The 15,534-nt window shown below is 48.9% G+C and overlaps 2 protein-coding genes across 5 annotated transcripts in view; one reads left to right on the plus strand and one right to left on the minus strand.

Annotated features, from left to right (window-relative positions):
- ABAT (4-aminobutyrate aminotransferase) overlaps positions 1–5,528 on the plus strand; it is an 88,443-nt gene extending 82,915 nt beyond the window's left edge. For 2 of the 3 annotated variants that reach the window (XM_079946254.1, XM_079946255.1), the window contains one exon: positions 141–786. In XM_079946254.1, the coding sequence (XP_079802380.1) occupies positions 141–425 (285 nt within the window). In that variant the 3' untranslated portion in view covers positions 426–786. Of the gene's footprint in view, positions 1–140; positions 787–1,594 lie in introns of those variants that run through there. The other variant, XM_079946256.1, reaches the window with a different exon arrangement.
- Positions 5,529–11,074: 5,546 nt separating this feature from the next.
- Positions 11,075–15,414, minus strand: TMEM186 (transmembrane protein 186). 2 transcript variants are annotated; one of them, XM_079944525.1, is made up of 2 exons: positions 15,361–15,414; positions 11,075–15,202 (listed from the first exon to the last, which is right to left on the minus strand). In XM_079944525.1, the coding sequence occupies exon 2, from the start codon at positions 14,341–14,343 to the stop codon at positions 13,675–13,677; it is 669 nt and encodes a 222-aa protein (XP_079800651.1). In that variant the 5' UTR covers positions 14,344–15,202; positions 15,361–15,414; the 3' UTR covers positions 11,075–13,674. The 2 variants fall into 2 exon arrangements, with proteins under 2 accessions (XP_079800651.1, XP_079800652.1); XM_079944526.1 differs by having other exon boundaries at positions 11,075–14,310; positions 15,361–15,370.
- Positions 15,415–15,534: the final 120 nt, after the last annotated feature.

Genomic DNA, 15,534 nt, shown 5'->3' on the forward strand with positions numbered 1-15,534 from the left:
AGGGCCGGGCTCGGCAGGGATCTTGTTGTTCTGAGGCTCTCACAAACGCAGGCCGCCCCTGTCCTGAGTGGCCATGAGGTCCACGTGGGCTGATGGCTGCCTTCCTTGGCTTTGATGCCGGCCTTGTGTCCCCACTGCAGGCCCGGTACCCCCAGCTCATCAGCAGAGTGAGAGGACGAGGCACCTTCTGCTCCTTCGACACGCCAGATGAATCCATACGGAATAAACTCATTTCAATAGCCAGAAACAAAGGTAAGGCAGCCAGGGGTACCCACATTTCCTGGTGGGGGGCCTGGAGGGAGGGGGAGGGGAAGGTGATTCACAGGACTAAAAATAGTCTGAATTGCCTTCTCAAAAGAAGAGAAAGTTACCAGGGAGCTTTCCTTATACATTTATTCATTCAACGATATTCGCCGAGAAGGTGAGCAGAAGGTGAGAGGTACCAACTCTGGAGAGGGTCAGGAGAGCCAGGGTCCCTTCCTTCAAGGAGCTTGCAGTCTAGCAGGAAGGGGTGACATCAAAGAGAATATTCCATAAACAATCTATTACAGTTATAAGTCCTAGAACAGAGGAAAAGGAGTTAGAGAACAAATAGCTGGAGAAAATGTCCAGGAAATCAGGGAAGGCTTCCTTGAGGAAGTGGCATTTTACCCTACATCTCGCCGGATGAATAGGGATTGGCCAGGTGAAGAAGGTGAGAAGGAGCATTCCAGGCAGGGGAAGGGATGTGTGCCTTTAGCTGGGCAGAATGGGGCATACAGAGGGAGAAAACAAATGCATGGAGTGGAACGAGGGACAGACGGGTGGCAGGGGGTGAATCAGGTTCACGTCAGCCTGGGGATGAGGTTCGAGATTGTGGACTTTCTCCTAAGAGCTATAGGAGCCATGGAAGTTTTAAGTGGGGCAGATCAGAGAGCCTACTATGTGTCAAAGCTGGTGTCTTTCACCCGGACCATCTTAGAGAATCCTGCAGCAGCCCTGAAGGGCAGGGGTAATTCACCTCCTCTTGAGAATGAAAAAACTGAGTCTCAGAGACGCTATACAACCCAGCCAAAGAGCCCCATCTAGTCAAAGGTGAAATCGCCCTTTAAAAGAAGCAGATTCCGAGAATTCCCTGGCGGTCCAGTGGTTAGAACGCCACGCTCTCACTGCCGGGGCCCCAGGTTGGATCCCCGGTTGGGGAACTGAGATCCTGCAAGCCGTGAAGCGCGGCCCAAAAAAAACACCAAAGCTCAGATTCCATCCTTCATAAGCGCTGCTGACCTGCCCCCACTTGTGTAACTTACTTCTTATTTTCTTTCCCTGCCACACCACGAGTTTCTGGAAGGCCAGGACTTTGTGTCAGGATTTCTCAATCAGCAGGCCTAGCTCAGGGGCAGCAGAGCTGGCCTTCAAAGTTGGAAGGGAGGGAGGGGAGAGAAGGGCGGCTGAGCGGGCCGATGAGCGAGAACGGGAAGGAGGGCTGGACAGGTGGCTGCAAGGAAGGACAGAACGGTTCGGACGGATGGGGTAGCCACCGTGTGTGACCCCGCCCGGCTCCCTGGCCCGTGACTCCGAGCCCAAGCCCCTAACCCACCCCCGCCTCTCCTTTTAGGCCTGATGCTGGGGGGCTGCGGCGACAAATCCATCCGCTTCCGTCCCACTCTGGTCTTCAGGGACCACCACGCACACCTGTTCCTCAATATTTTCAGCGACATCTTAGCCGACTTCAAGTAAAGAAGCCATTTCCTCCACGCTCTGAGGAAGCCCTGATCTCACCCCTTGTCAAATTGATTAGTTTGCCTAATTCATGTTTTCACTTAAAGTATCAGAGGTGAATGCATAAACTGGAGGATTATTTGTGGGGAGGGGATGTTTTTCGTGGCTTGGGGGGAGGGGAGGGGCTGGTTTGCTCTCTCCCTGCAAAGCCAATGGTGCACATTGGTTTTAAGCCCAGAAATTCTGCTTGAGCCCTGGACATAGTCTCAGGTTGGGCCCCGAGGGTCCTGGCCAGGTTATCTGCCACCCTTGACCCCAACGATACCTTTGGAAGCCAGTCAGGGGAATGATACCTGCTCCTGGGGCTGGTGGCTGGGACTCCTGGGTTCCGTCCCTCTCAAGTGACACGTTCTGAACGGGGAGGACGCTGGCTCCCCCTGCCCTATGCAAACAGACATGCTTCCCCCTCGCGCCCAGGCCCCGAAGCTCTGAGCATGTCCCATGCACAGTCCAGTGACGGGCAGGACAGAGCATATTAAGGCAGGAGAGTAGGGACACGGCATTGAGCTTGGGGGTGTGGGAAGGGGTCTTCTGGCCTAAAGAGTAGGGCCACTCCCCTGATCCATCCGGGGATTCCTCTCCAAACTGTGAATTCTCGCCTTCATGGGGCTTCGTCCTGGGAGAATCTCTGGGTGGCATCGCCAACAGGTCTTACTCACCACCCTCGTTCCCCAAATTCCCTCCCTCCCGTTAAACGTCAGCCCAGACCTCTGTGGAAAGCAAGCTGCACCTGCTCATCCCAGGGACACACGCCCAGGAGTGTAAGCCCAGGCCTGGGGCAGCAGAGACCCCTCCTCCTGTCCCCACGGCACCTGGGGTCTGACTTTGGACCCCTCGCCCCGGGACCCTGTCTCTAGCTCTGCTCATCCACCTCTGCTCCACTTCTGAGCCGTCCCAGGAACGGCTTTGCTGCTACAGCAAAGCTGGACTAGGTGTCTTCTTGCAGGAGGTATCATGAATTGAGGGCGCCACAGTTCCATGCAGGAAGAAGTAGCCTGTTGGTGCAAGGTGGCTTCCTTGTCGTTACCCCTGCAAGTCAGAGATTTTCCTGCCATGAGTGACTGTGAGATGACCAGGCAGGTGATACTTAGAGGCTTAATTGGATGAAGGCTGAGGCTAAGGGGGTCTCTGCTGGAGGCGAGACCATTTTGGAACTGATTTGACCTCAGATGCTCCTAAAAAGAGCATTTGGTCGTCCTCCAGCAATGAGTGTTGTTTAGCGGGTAGATGAAGGAAGTCTGTCCAAAAGGAAGCCACTTGGTCTCCTGGTGCCTTGGTTGACTATTTTGGGAGCCGGGCAGATCAAGATTCTCAATTCAGCACTTTTCTCTTTCAATAACTAACCATCCAAAGATCTCAAAGTGGTTTGGTTTTTTTCTGCTTCCGCTTTTCAGCAGATTTGGTCATCATCCTATTTTTGCCAAGAATGAAAGGCAGTCACGTGTTTAACAGACGAGGGGGAATCCCTGAATCCCGGTTCACCCTGCATTCCTGCACTCAGTGCTAATCCGTTGCTTTTAAGGAGCTCTGCCGTGTCCAAGGGCGTTCGCACTGCCAACTAAATGGAGCCTCCCTCTCTGCAAGCTTTCGCTCATTTGTATATTCATTTATTTATCCAGTCATTCATTCATGAAACTTGCATTAAATACCTGCTCTGTCCCAGGCCCAGTGCTAAGCACTAGAAATCCAAAGGTGAAATAAAACCTAGTCCCTGCTCTCAAGGGACTCACATCCCACTGCGGACAACAGAATCCTAAACCAGCAATTAATGCCATAATAGTCGTATGTGTAGGAACATCAGGAAATCAGAGGGAGTGGCCCAATCCACCTAAGGGTCAGAGGAGGTTCCAAGGAGAAAGTGACATTTGAGCAGGATTTTGCAGGATGAACAAGAGTTCACCAAGTAGACAAGACAAGGAAGAGTGTTGCAGAAAGGGAACAGCATATGCAAAGACACATGAGTTCACAGCCTCACACTTTTCACTGGGGATCCAGATTCCACAGGCAATATCCCAAGATTCAAGGCCTTATTTAACAAACAAGCAAAATGCAAACCAAACCATAATTCATGTATGCTTTCTCCTGAGAACTTTAGCATTGGATCGAAACATACAATGAGATTGCTGGAGTCCAAAAGGTTTTTAAGCCAGGGCACAACCAGAAACGTTGGCTCTCTTTGGTGGAGAGAGTGGCTCCAATATTTTGTTCTCTCCCCATAGGGCACAGACAGAGAAATGAAATCTTTTTTATCTGGAAAGTCATTTCCAGACTTCTTCACTCCTTATCAAGGGAAGTTACTTATAAAACTTTTTAAGCCATTTATCAGCCAGTCCTCGTTGACTCAGGGCATAGTGAGTTCCTGAGACGTTCTCTTTTGGAAGTGGAGGTGTAGCTGTGAGAATTTCAAGGAAAACCTTCTCAGCAGCGCTCAAGAAACTTGCTAGAGGTTGGTGAAAACATAGGGAGCCCAGAGGACAGGGTGCTGGCTCAGGCAGAGCCCACGCAGAAGAACTTCTGTGGCCGACGGTCCGGAAACGAATCCATCACACGTTAGTGCCATAGACTTTAGTAAATGTCGCCAGCAAATCTCATCACTTTTACAGAAAACAAGGTCCAGTCATGGCAAATCTTAGCACATCCTCACTTTTACTATAAATGGGTGTTTTTTAAATAATTTTTACTGACACTCAGTAACCATGCAAAATCGTGCACAACATTAACATAATCTGTATATCTATACCTGTCTATATCTATCTGTATATCAGCTCATGGTAGAAAACCATAGCTAGGGAGCCTTGCCAACTTACGCATACAAAGTGATCTTGTTTACAGTATTCTGTTGACAGTGCCAATAAATGATCAAGAAATAACACGTCACAGTGTTAACTGATGACCATATGCGCAAGTCCATGAACTCAGTCTGTTTCCTGTGTTAATCAGTATTCTTAAATTAAAAACAAAATATTTATAATGGAAACATCAGAGTAAATGTGGTCTTTTTGGTTGGAAATGGTTTTGGTAAGGACTTCTTTCACAAGTTCTTATGAAGCGCCTATGATTAAGCACCTCTTAGGGATGTCTTGGGGGAATTCTCTTCCTGCGTTAAGTCTGCCTTGGGCTGAGAAGTCTGGTGAGGCCATTCAGTTCATCAGAGTTCATCCAAGACATGCCATGTAATGGGGATGGACAAGGTGTGGTCCTTACCCTCAGCTCACCTTCCAGTGGGGCGAAGGTCACAGCAACCCAGCGTAAGGACCAGGATACAGGAGGATATTGTACATGAACAAAGGATAGGCCCAAGTCAGGGTGGAGGTTAGGCCTCTGAGTTTCAACTTCAAGGTTGAGTGGGAACTGCTCCAGCGACTCAGAGGAGGGGTGGAAGGCATTCCGGACCAAGAGGACAGCTATAGCTGAAGGCACGAAGGCAGGATGCGGCAGGGACTTCTACAGCGTTCAGCATTACTAGATCACAAAGACAAGGAGAGCAGAAGAGCCTGGAGACCAGGCCAAAGAAACAGGCAGGGCTCGGACCTGGAGGGCCTCCTGTGCCAGTCTGGGCCTTCCATGAACTGATGGAGCAGGGTTTGGAGCAGGGGGGTAATCCAACATGCATTCTAGAACGAATGTCCTGATTGTCCACTGTGAACAAGAGAGACTGGGTGATCAGTCGGAATCTGTGGCCATCGAGATGACCAGGTGGCCCAACCAGGACAGCGGTAATGGGCTGGATGGAGAGGGAGGGAAAAGCACAAAATCCACTACATCCAGGGCAGTGACATTCAACACTAGAGGCACTTTGGAGTTGCCCTAAAGAACTTTGTAAATATCCTAATGCTCAGGCCCCACCCCAAACCAATTAAATCACATTCTCTCCCTCATGGATGGAGGTGGTAAGCTGATGACTGATGGGAATCAGCCGGGAGGCAGGTGCAGCGTGGGAAGGCACGGAAGAGATGCTGAGTCAGCACCTGTGGAAACGAGCTGGCTCTTTGGTCCTCCTGCTATCCTGACCTAGAACCGCGGGCCGTGGGCTCCTGACTCACCTGCACCCAGCTGTCTCAGTGGCCCTCCATGGCCCTTCTTTTTCTCACCTGGAAAATGTATGGTTTGGACCACGTGATTTCTAAGGTTCCTTCTGGCTGGGACACCGAACAGGTCTATGAAATAACTGACTAGGAAAGCAATATCTACCATTAAATATGCTTTTAAGAATAATCACATATAGTGATAATATTTATCATTTGTTGAGCATCTGCTATGCACAAGCATATTCTGCTGGGGCTTTGTCATGTTCACAACACACCTATGAGCCGTGTATGTGTCTGCCTGTTTGTGAGATGAGGAGCCTGATGCTCAGAGAGATTGGGGAACCCGCCTGGCATCACACAGCCTGGAGGCCAGGATTTGAGACACACGGGTGTGTGTGAATGAGCACATGCAGTGAGCATGGGGTTGGTTGAGGATCAACCACTCAGGACCCTTCTCACCACCAGCCTGGCCACTGGCCTGGGAAAGTGAACTTGAACTGGTCAGCATTAGTGTGAGCTCCTAAGCGTATATCCCTAAGGCAGGTGGGTGGAAGGTGCCAGGACCTTTGTTAAAAACAGTCACTGTTTCCATTTTCTGTCCTTCTTCCCCCTTCTCCACCCCCCGGGGAGGCAGGACAAGGCAGTAGAATGACCTAACTCTGCTGCTTTCTAGCTGGGTGACCTTGAGTAAGTCACTTCACCTCTCTGAGCATCACCCGCAGAGAGTGATCACAGTAAAGCAGCTGACACTTACTGAGGGCTTCCCTGGACCAAGCGCTGTTTTTAAGTGCTTTTCATGTAGTAAGTCAGCCCCTTCAACTACCCTCGGTGGGTGCCTTTATTATCATTAATTCACAGATGAAGAAACCAAGGCACAGACAGTGATTATATTACTGGCCCACAGTCACAGCCTGGGAGTGGCAGGGCTGGGGTTCAAGCAGGTAGGAAGTCTTGCTTCCAAACCACGTGCTTCACCCTACACCTGCGACCTCTCTCCGGTTCTCCAACTCCAACAGCTGCTGGGAGGATTCAAGAAAATCTCGAAATCAGGACTTCCCTGGTGGCGCCGTGGTTAAGAATCCACCTGCCAATGCAGGGGACACAGGTTCAATCTCTGGTCCGGGAAGATCCCACATGCCGCGGAGCAACTAACCCCATGCACCACAACTACTGAGCCCGTGCTCTAGAGCCCAAGTGCCGCAACTACTGAGCCCACGCAACACAACTACTGAAGCCTGCACGCCTAGAGCCCGTGCTCCACAAGAGAAGCCACCGCAATGAGAAGCCAGTGCACTGCGACGAAGAGTAGCCCCCGCTCACCGCAACTAGAGAAAGCCCACGCACGCAGCAACGAAGACCCAACACAGCCAAAAGATAAAAATAAACAATAAATAAAATTTAAAAATCATGTAATCATCTCCTGACTCGTGGTAGGTGCTTAATACATGATGGTTCCTTTTGCCACTCGATCTCTGTGAACCTGGCTCACGTATAGTTCTAAATGTTAAACCTACTTCCCAACACGGGGACAAGTCCCACCAGATCCCAGAGCAGATTACAACTGTTAATCAGTAAAACGGATGTTTGTCACTAGAGTTGGTACAAACGTGGCCAGATGGTATTGACCCTGCCTGATTAACCCTCATCAGGCATGATTTTATAGTTGAATGAATGCTGCAGGATCAAAACAGGGCCATAAAAGTTGGACTCTGCCCAGGTTTCAAAGGGACCCGGTGGCTTTCCATCTGGGGACTCACAAGACCTGAATTCTTAAAGCAGCCAAGGGCAAGCTCCTAGTTATTTGGCTAACTCACCCCAGGCTGGCCCCCTGCAAGCAGCTAAGCCCATCAAATCTGTTCTGGGAAGTGCATTAAACATTTTTATTTATGATGGGCTGGGGGTGGGATATCTGGGCCTATGACCAGGTAAGGCTCAGTTCTGGTAACCGGTGTAGGAAGGACAACGGCTCCCAGCCATGCACACTGTGAATGTCCCCAGTTGGAGCAGACCTCACCATGGTCTGGAGGACTACCTGTCTCAGCTCAAGCTGCTCTAACAGAATATCAGAGATGGGGCAGCATAAACAGCCAACATTTATTTCTCACTGTTCTGGAGGCTGGAAGTCCAGGGTTGGGTCCTTGGTGAGGGTCTCTTCCTGCTTGTGTCCTCACATGGCACTGATTCCATCGTGGGGGCCCCACCCTCATGACCTCATCTGACTCCAATCACCTCCCAAAAGCCCCATCTCCAAACACTATCACATGGGGGGCTATGGTTCAACGTATGAATTTTAGGAGGGGATACAAACATTAAGTCCCTAGCAACTACCACGTGAAAATGGACGTGCTACAGGTTACCCCATTTCCTGCATCTAAATAATACACAGCCCAGGGCAGGTGGGGTGCCCAAAGTCCAGATGGTTCTCAGCAGATGGGAATGAAAACCAGTCTACAAAATACAAACACGGTTGTATCACTAACGCTTTTAATGACTGTTTCCTACTGTCCACCCAGCTTCCAAGTCCAGAATGGAGATTCATGGTTGAGAAACTTTTCTCTTTACCTCGAAAGCTGGCAGGAGGGGGAAAGGATGGCAGAAGAGATTGTGTTTAGTACAGCATTTTACTTCATTTGTTAAGGTGGATGACATGATCATTACGGAAATTTTAAACAATACTAGAAGGCCATAAAGTTCAAAGTAGACGTTTTCCCTCTGTCTCATCCACCTGAATCTTCTCCCCAGAATTAACCACTGTGAAAAATTTGGAATGCGTTTTTTTAAATCACAAATAGGATCATACAGAACTATATTGTTCTCTGATTTGCTTTTTCCACCTAACACTACCCCATGATTATCCTGTCACATCAGCAGATATGGTTCAACCTCACTCTTTTTAAGGGCATGTAATATTCCATAGCTTATTTAACTGTGTTGCCTACTAATGGCAACTTAGTTTACTTCCTGTTGTTGTTGTGTGTTTGTTTCACTATTAGAAACATTCAGTGAACATCCTCATATACATGCTTGAGTATTTCTATTAGATGATTATTTTGGAACTGTTTTCCAAGGGGGAAATCACCAATATAACCACACACCACCTGAATCTAAAGACCGTTTCCATTTTCTGAGAAGCTGCTTGACCATCAGAGAGGCATGGCTCTTGGGAAGGCCCAATCCCACACAATGATTCTCAAAACCTGGGGTGCCTTGGAATTACCTGGGAAGCATCAAAATACAGATACCCAGCTTCTGCCCAACCAGAATCTGCAGGGTTGAGCACAGGCGAGTTTTGTTGTTTTTGTTGTTGCTGATCTGGAGCAAGGGAACTGGGTACTACTGCCCTGCTGGTGCACTGCAGAAACCCTAAACTGTTTCCCTTGTCACATGCAATTTTAGCTTGGAAATAAAGGGATAGAATAATGCATTTGCTCTGTGCGCCCTCTGCTGGTACTGCATGAGCAAACCACACATCCAAGTGGAGGCTCTTTTGTGCCAGAGCCGGTGAGAACTGGGGCTGTCACCTCCCACTGAACTGACACTTCTGGGCAGTAATTGTCAAATCAGGCTACGCATGAGAATCCCCTCTAGGGAAACTGGTCATGGGCCTGGGCAACAGTATTTTTTAAGAGGTGTCCAGGAGATTCTACACACGGAGCCCAGGCGGACAACCTATTCTGTAGGAAAAAAAAAAAAAAATTGGCCCAGGGACACAGAGGCATGTGTCATTCTGGTGTTGTCCACCCTGGTCATCTATTTCAGAAATTCCCAGCATGGCTGCATAGCAGAATTAGCCTCAAGCTTGACAAAAAGACCGATTCTGGGGATCCACCCCAGACATAATCAGAATCTCCAGGGGGTGAAGCTCACTCAGGTAAGTGCTTACAGGTAGCCCAACAGGCCTACTTAACTTTTGGTTTTAATAAGTCAAGGTCAGATCATTAATCCCTCTTAAGACATTTTATAGGCACAGACTGTGTCTTTGGGAGAAGAGGTTCACAGGAACTGAAGTCACTGACAAGCAGGTGAGGGAAAGGTAGGGAAGGAAACCAGCAGCTCTGAAGATTATATAATCGAGTCTTCTATATAATTGAATCCTCAGTACAACTTCTTGAGGATAAATAGTAACACCCCTGTTGTACAGAGAGAGAAACTGGAGACAGACAGATAGACACTTCTATGTAGATACCTAGGGAGAAAGGCTTTTAGGCAGAGGAACTGTCAGTGCAAAGGCCCTGAGGCTGCGGGGTCCTTGATTATTGGAGGAAGAGCAAGGGAAATATAGCTAACTGAAGTGGTAAATGCAGAGTTGTGGATGAGAAGAAAGCTGGGGGTAGGGGCGGGGCCAGGCCATGCTGGGCCCTGTAGGTCACAGTAAGGACTTCAGCTTCTAGAGCAGTGATGTGATTCTCTTTTTTAAAAGGATCACTTTGGCAGGACTTCCCTGGTGGTCCAGTGGTTAGGACTCCGTGCTTCCACTGTAGGGGGCATGGGTTCGATCCCTGGTCAGGGAACTAAGATCCTGCAAGCCACAAGGCGTGGCAGGAGGGAAGGAGGGAAGAAAGAAAGGAAGGATCACTTCGGCTGCTGCGAGAACAGATTCTAGAAGGGCAAGGATGGAAGCAGCAGGTTGCAATAATCCAGAGGCTATGAGGGCAGCTTGGATCGAAATGGCAGGGCTGGAGCAGGTGAGAGCAGTCAGGTTCTGGTTGCACTTTTAGAGTAAAGTTGGTATAAAATTAAGTCAGTGGAACCACATGCCATTTACCCTAAGAGCCGGCACTTCTAAGTGGGTCTGCGGCTCTCTGGGAACCCCCAGGCCCACAACCGGGCTCTGGGTCACACCGTCCACGGCACGCACAGCCCCTCTATCTAGACAGACCCTGCAGATATACCCCAGCTGACAATGGGAGCCCAGCATTCCCAAACATCTGAGGGACATGGTCACACACTCCCCAGACCATTGCCTTCAACTGGCTGGAATTAACACACGATGGGAATTTAACAGAGGCAATGACAAATCCATAAGTCTATGCCCTTTCATTTGCAGCTTTAATTAAAAACAAATACAAATTAAAAGCTGTTTCCTCTTGTTCTTAAGAGCTCCCAAGCTTTCTTTCACTGACCTTCAAAGGCTCCCCACAGTGATTCGGATCAAATTCAGGGTCCTCCCCTTAGCAAAGGCACCCACCCCACTCCTGTCCAGGGCAGAAACGCACGCTTGTGTCCCCTCAGCCTGAACAAGCAGTGCCCATGTCCATCTCCTCCACACACCTGGGGTCCCCTTCAAAGTCCCGGCCCCAGGCCTCACCCCCTCAGGCCACCCCACTCTTCTCTCTCCTTGCACTTTCCCCCATTTTATTCATTTATTGGCTGTGTCGGGTCTTGGTTGCAGGATGCGGGACCTTTTGTTGCGGTGCGCGGGCTTAGTTACCCCGTGGCATGTGGGATCTTACCCTGTCCAGGGATCAAACCCGTGTCCCCTGCATTGGCAGGTGGATTCTTAACCACTGGACCACCAGGGAAGTCCCTCCCCATTTCTAATTATACACATGCACTTAGCATCCGCCCTCCCTCCCCACCAAGATGCTGTCAGTCCAAAGGCCCAAATCCTCCCCTTTTATGAACCGTGGTGCCTTCAGCACCGAGCGGAAGAGGTCTGGGATGATTGGCTGATTTGGAAGCCTGCAGGGACAAACTGCCTTGAATTACATGCTTTACTTGCTTCTGTGAAATGCAATAAATTGAGAAGACCTAACAACTTCTTTCATGTTATCGTCATTATAAAGTCACTTTTCTCAAAATGCCACTTGCAGTCTACACAAAGGAAAGATATCTCTCCATATAGCTGGCATTTATCACATTCTTTATAGCACTGAAAAAATGGAGATCATTTAAACAAGAAAGGTTATAGAACCAGCTACAACCACTCAGTGGAATATTTTGCAATTACTGATTTTTTTTTTGCATAAAAAGTATTTAAATGAAAAAAAATCAAATAATCGGGGCCTTTTGTTTTTATCTATTTGTAAGGTATGCTGCCCATTTTTTCCAACTTTATTGAGATATAACGGACATACAATATGGTATTAGTTTAAGGTATGCAACATGATTTATATATGTATATACTGCAAAATGACTACCACAGTAAGTTAACATCCAGCATCTCACATAGTCACAAGGTTTCTTCCTTGTGACTGAATATTTTAAATGAATGTTTATAACTGACGTAGTCCTATGTTATAACATGAAGCAAAAAAAAGCCAATTTCAGATACAGGATAACATCTATGTTTTAAGTAAATACTGAAAGCACAGTGAGATACACACCCATTAGGATGGCTATTATATATAAAAAAAAAAAGATGTGGATAAATTGGAACTCTGATGCATTGCTGGTGGGAATATAAAATGGTGTAGCCACTATGGAAAAGGTTGGCAGGTCCTCAAAAAGTTAAACTTAGAATTACCGTATGACCCAGTAATTCCACTTCTCAGAAAATACCCAAAAGAATTGAAAGCAGAAACTCAGATGTTTGTACACCAATGTTCACAGCAGCATTACTCACAACAGCCAAAAGGTGGAGACAGTCAAAATGTCCATCAAAAGATTAATGGACAAACAAAATGTGCTATATACATATTATTCCGCCATAAAAAAGGAATGAAGTTCCGATACCCGCTACAACATGGGTAAACCTTGCAAAATTACGCCAAGTGAAAGAAGCCAGACATAAAAGGCCACACAGCGGATGATTCCATTTACATGAAATATCCACAACAGGCAACTCCATAGACACAGAAAGCAGATTAGTGGTTGCCAAGGGCTGGAGAAACGGGGCGTTGGGGAGTTACTACTTAATGGGTGCAGAGCTTCTGGTTGGGATAACGAAAAAGTTCTGGAAATGGAGAGAAGTGATGGTTGCAAAACACTAAATATACTTAATACCACTTAGTGTACACTTAAAATGATTAAAAGGATAAATTTATGTTTATATTTTACTACGATTTGAAAATAAAAAAAGACTGGAAGATCACAAAACAAAATTTAGTTATTGACTTCTGAGTGGTAGAATTAAAGATCATGACTTCTTTCCTCTTTGTTACAAATTATATAATAAGCATATTGCTAATTACGGGGGACATTACATATAACTGGCTTTATTTGATAAAGTATCACACCAGCATATAGTTCATCTGACTTTATCACACTGCAAAGCCTTCTGATGTGAGAGCCCCTAGACCGCTGGGCGGTGAACTTGCTCGGATTACAACCTTGCCCCAGTGGCTGTGCAGCTACCGTGCTGGCAGGATGAACGACCCAGCTCTAGGCTTCATCCTGGTCCCCCCGCCGCCGGGTCCACAAGGGGGCGCAGCATAGGACTGGTGAAATCCCTACCCATTGCCTGGAAGCCTTTTGCGGCGCCATCACCTCTGAACTAACAATGACATTTATTGTTTATTCTCACACCCATCCCAGGAGACAGGGAGGATTTTTCCACTTTAAGATGTGAAAACCAAGGTTCTGAGAGACTTGATAACCTGCCCCAGGACAGGGATTTGGAAACGGACAGACCCAAGTCTTCTGGCTCCCGCCCCCCACCTCTCTCTTTGGTTTCACAGCAGTGTAATTGTTCGAGAGAGCTTGGCATCGCTTCCTCCAAGGACTGGCTCTTAACAGAAACTTCTGGCCATTATCTGAATGTCACACACAAGTGCAGTTAAGAATCTGCACTCAGGGCCTCCTTCTAAACCCAGTTACTTCTATCTCATGAATTTCCTTATCCCAAAAGACAAGTTCCCAGGGGCCCCGGCAAAGTCTCCAGCTGCCCGACCCCCTCCTTCAGCGCCGCCCACACCCTCAGGCTGCCTGCAGGAGGCCCCCTGTCCGTTCACTTGAACTTGTCCAGCATCCCAAACACCTGTGTGAAACGCTCTCGGTCCAGGATGCGTCCGTAGCGCAGGGTGAGGTAGAAGGTCTGTTTCCCACTGTACTGCTGGATCCGCACGAACAGCTGCTGAGGCCGATCCTGGCTTTCCGTCATGGGGATCACGTCGGCCACAGGGCAGTATGTCTCCTGTCGCCGGCCCCAGAAGGTCAGGTGGGCCACCCGCAGCATGGTGCCCGACTCATTCACGTACAGGATGCCCACTAGCCTCCGGAAGAAATGGCTCATCCAGCACAACATGGCCAGGGCAAAGCCAGCGATCCCGCCCGCCAGGCACAGGGAGTTGAAGGTCATGAGGCCCTGGGAGTACCAGTAGAGGCTAGGCGGCAAGGCCACCACCGTCAGGGCCGTCTGTGCCACCTTCAGCCGAGACAAGTACCCGAAAGACCTGATGGCATCAAACCGGTACACCATCTGAAATGTCTCTGTCTCTGTGCCGGGTGGTTTCTCCTTGGAGGTTGGTGGCCTGCTTCCCACCCACCTCCTAGGATCCCGCCCACTGCAGTACCACAGCCCGTGGAGAGGCCTTCCCCATGCAGCTGGCCCTGGCGACCGCGGCACAGCTCGGAGGAAGGCGGCCTGAAAGGGAGACAGGGAGACCATTTCTCTCATGGAACTCAACCATGCTAATCATACAAGGAACAGCTGCAAAGCATCTTACACGGAGGTTCCCACCAATCCTGTGAGGCCGGCATCACTGCCAGAGATGGAAAGAAAGGTAAAGCCAGATGCTTTACCTCACGTGATCTTCACAAAAGCTGTTTGCGATGGGAACCACTACTTCTACTTTACCACGCAGAAAATTAAGCCCAGAGAAAGTAAGAAATTTACCCAAAGACACATAGCCAGTGAGTGGGGCAGAGTCTGACTTTTAAACCGGTCCTCTTTCCTCCAGACAGCTCAAGTAGGTATAGGAAAGGAGGCGCAGCCTTCATTCATTCAACAAATACCTTGAGAGGGCCAACTCTGGGCTGGCACTGGAACCACAGCGTGTGTGACAATTCCCCAAGCAGGAAACTCAATCAATGTCCCAGTGGGGAACAAATCCGCAAGACATTCATCATAATAACTACCCAATTCTCGGTCAGGTTTAAAGCGTCATCTTGGGGTCGGAAGGGAAACGCTGTTTACCTGGCCTAAATTGAGGGATGGGGTAGAACGGAGGAGGAGGGAGGCGTCCAACCGTAGCACAAGGGTTTTATGAGATGCACAGTTCCACACCTCGAATAGTGCAGTGAAAGATACTTTGGGCGGTGAAGTCAGATCTGGGTTCCAATCCCGACTCCTACAGTCACCAGCTGTGGATCTTTGGGCAAATTACTCCACCTCTCTGGGCCCCAGTTTCTTCATCTTTCAAAATGGGGATCCAAAATATACTGAATGTGATGATGGTTTTAAAGCCTTCAAATGCACTTGATGCTCGGCGAGTGCTCAGTGAGTTTTAGTTATCGCCGTTGAGGGCCCACGTGACCTGAGCGCAGAGGAGAGCGGGGAATAACAAATCGGAACCCACGTCCCTCCCACGGATTCTCCGAATCAGAACCCCAGGTGTCTGCAGGCCTGCCCCAGGCCTGCCCCCGACCCACAAAACACGTCACCTCCCTTACTTCCCACCACCCGCCTTCTTACCATGACTTCAAGGCCGCCTGCCGGAAGTGAATCCCTCCTACTCCCGGAACCGCTAAGAGCGCGTGTTCGGCCTTAATAGGACAGCGTAGAGGAGCATTGCATTCTGGGATCTGTAGTCCAGAGAGAACAGCTAGCGCTAATCCGAGGCATTATGGGAGTGGATTCTCCTCCTCC

The sequence above is a fragment of the Stenella coeruleoalba genome, assembly GCF_951394435.1.
Source record: "Stenella coeruleoalba genome assembly, chromosome: 15".
NCBI lineage: Eukaryota > Metazoa > Chordata > Mammalia > Artiodactyla > Delphinidae > Stenella > Stenella coeruleoalba.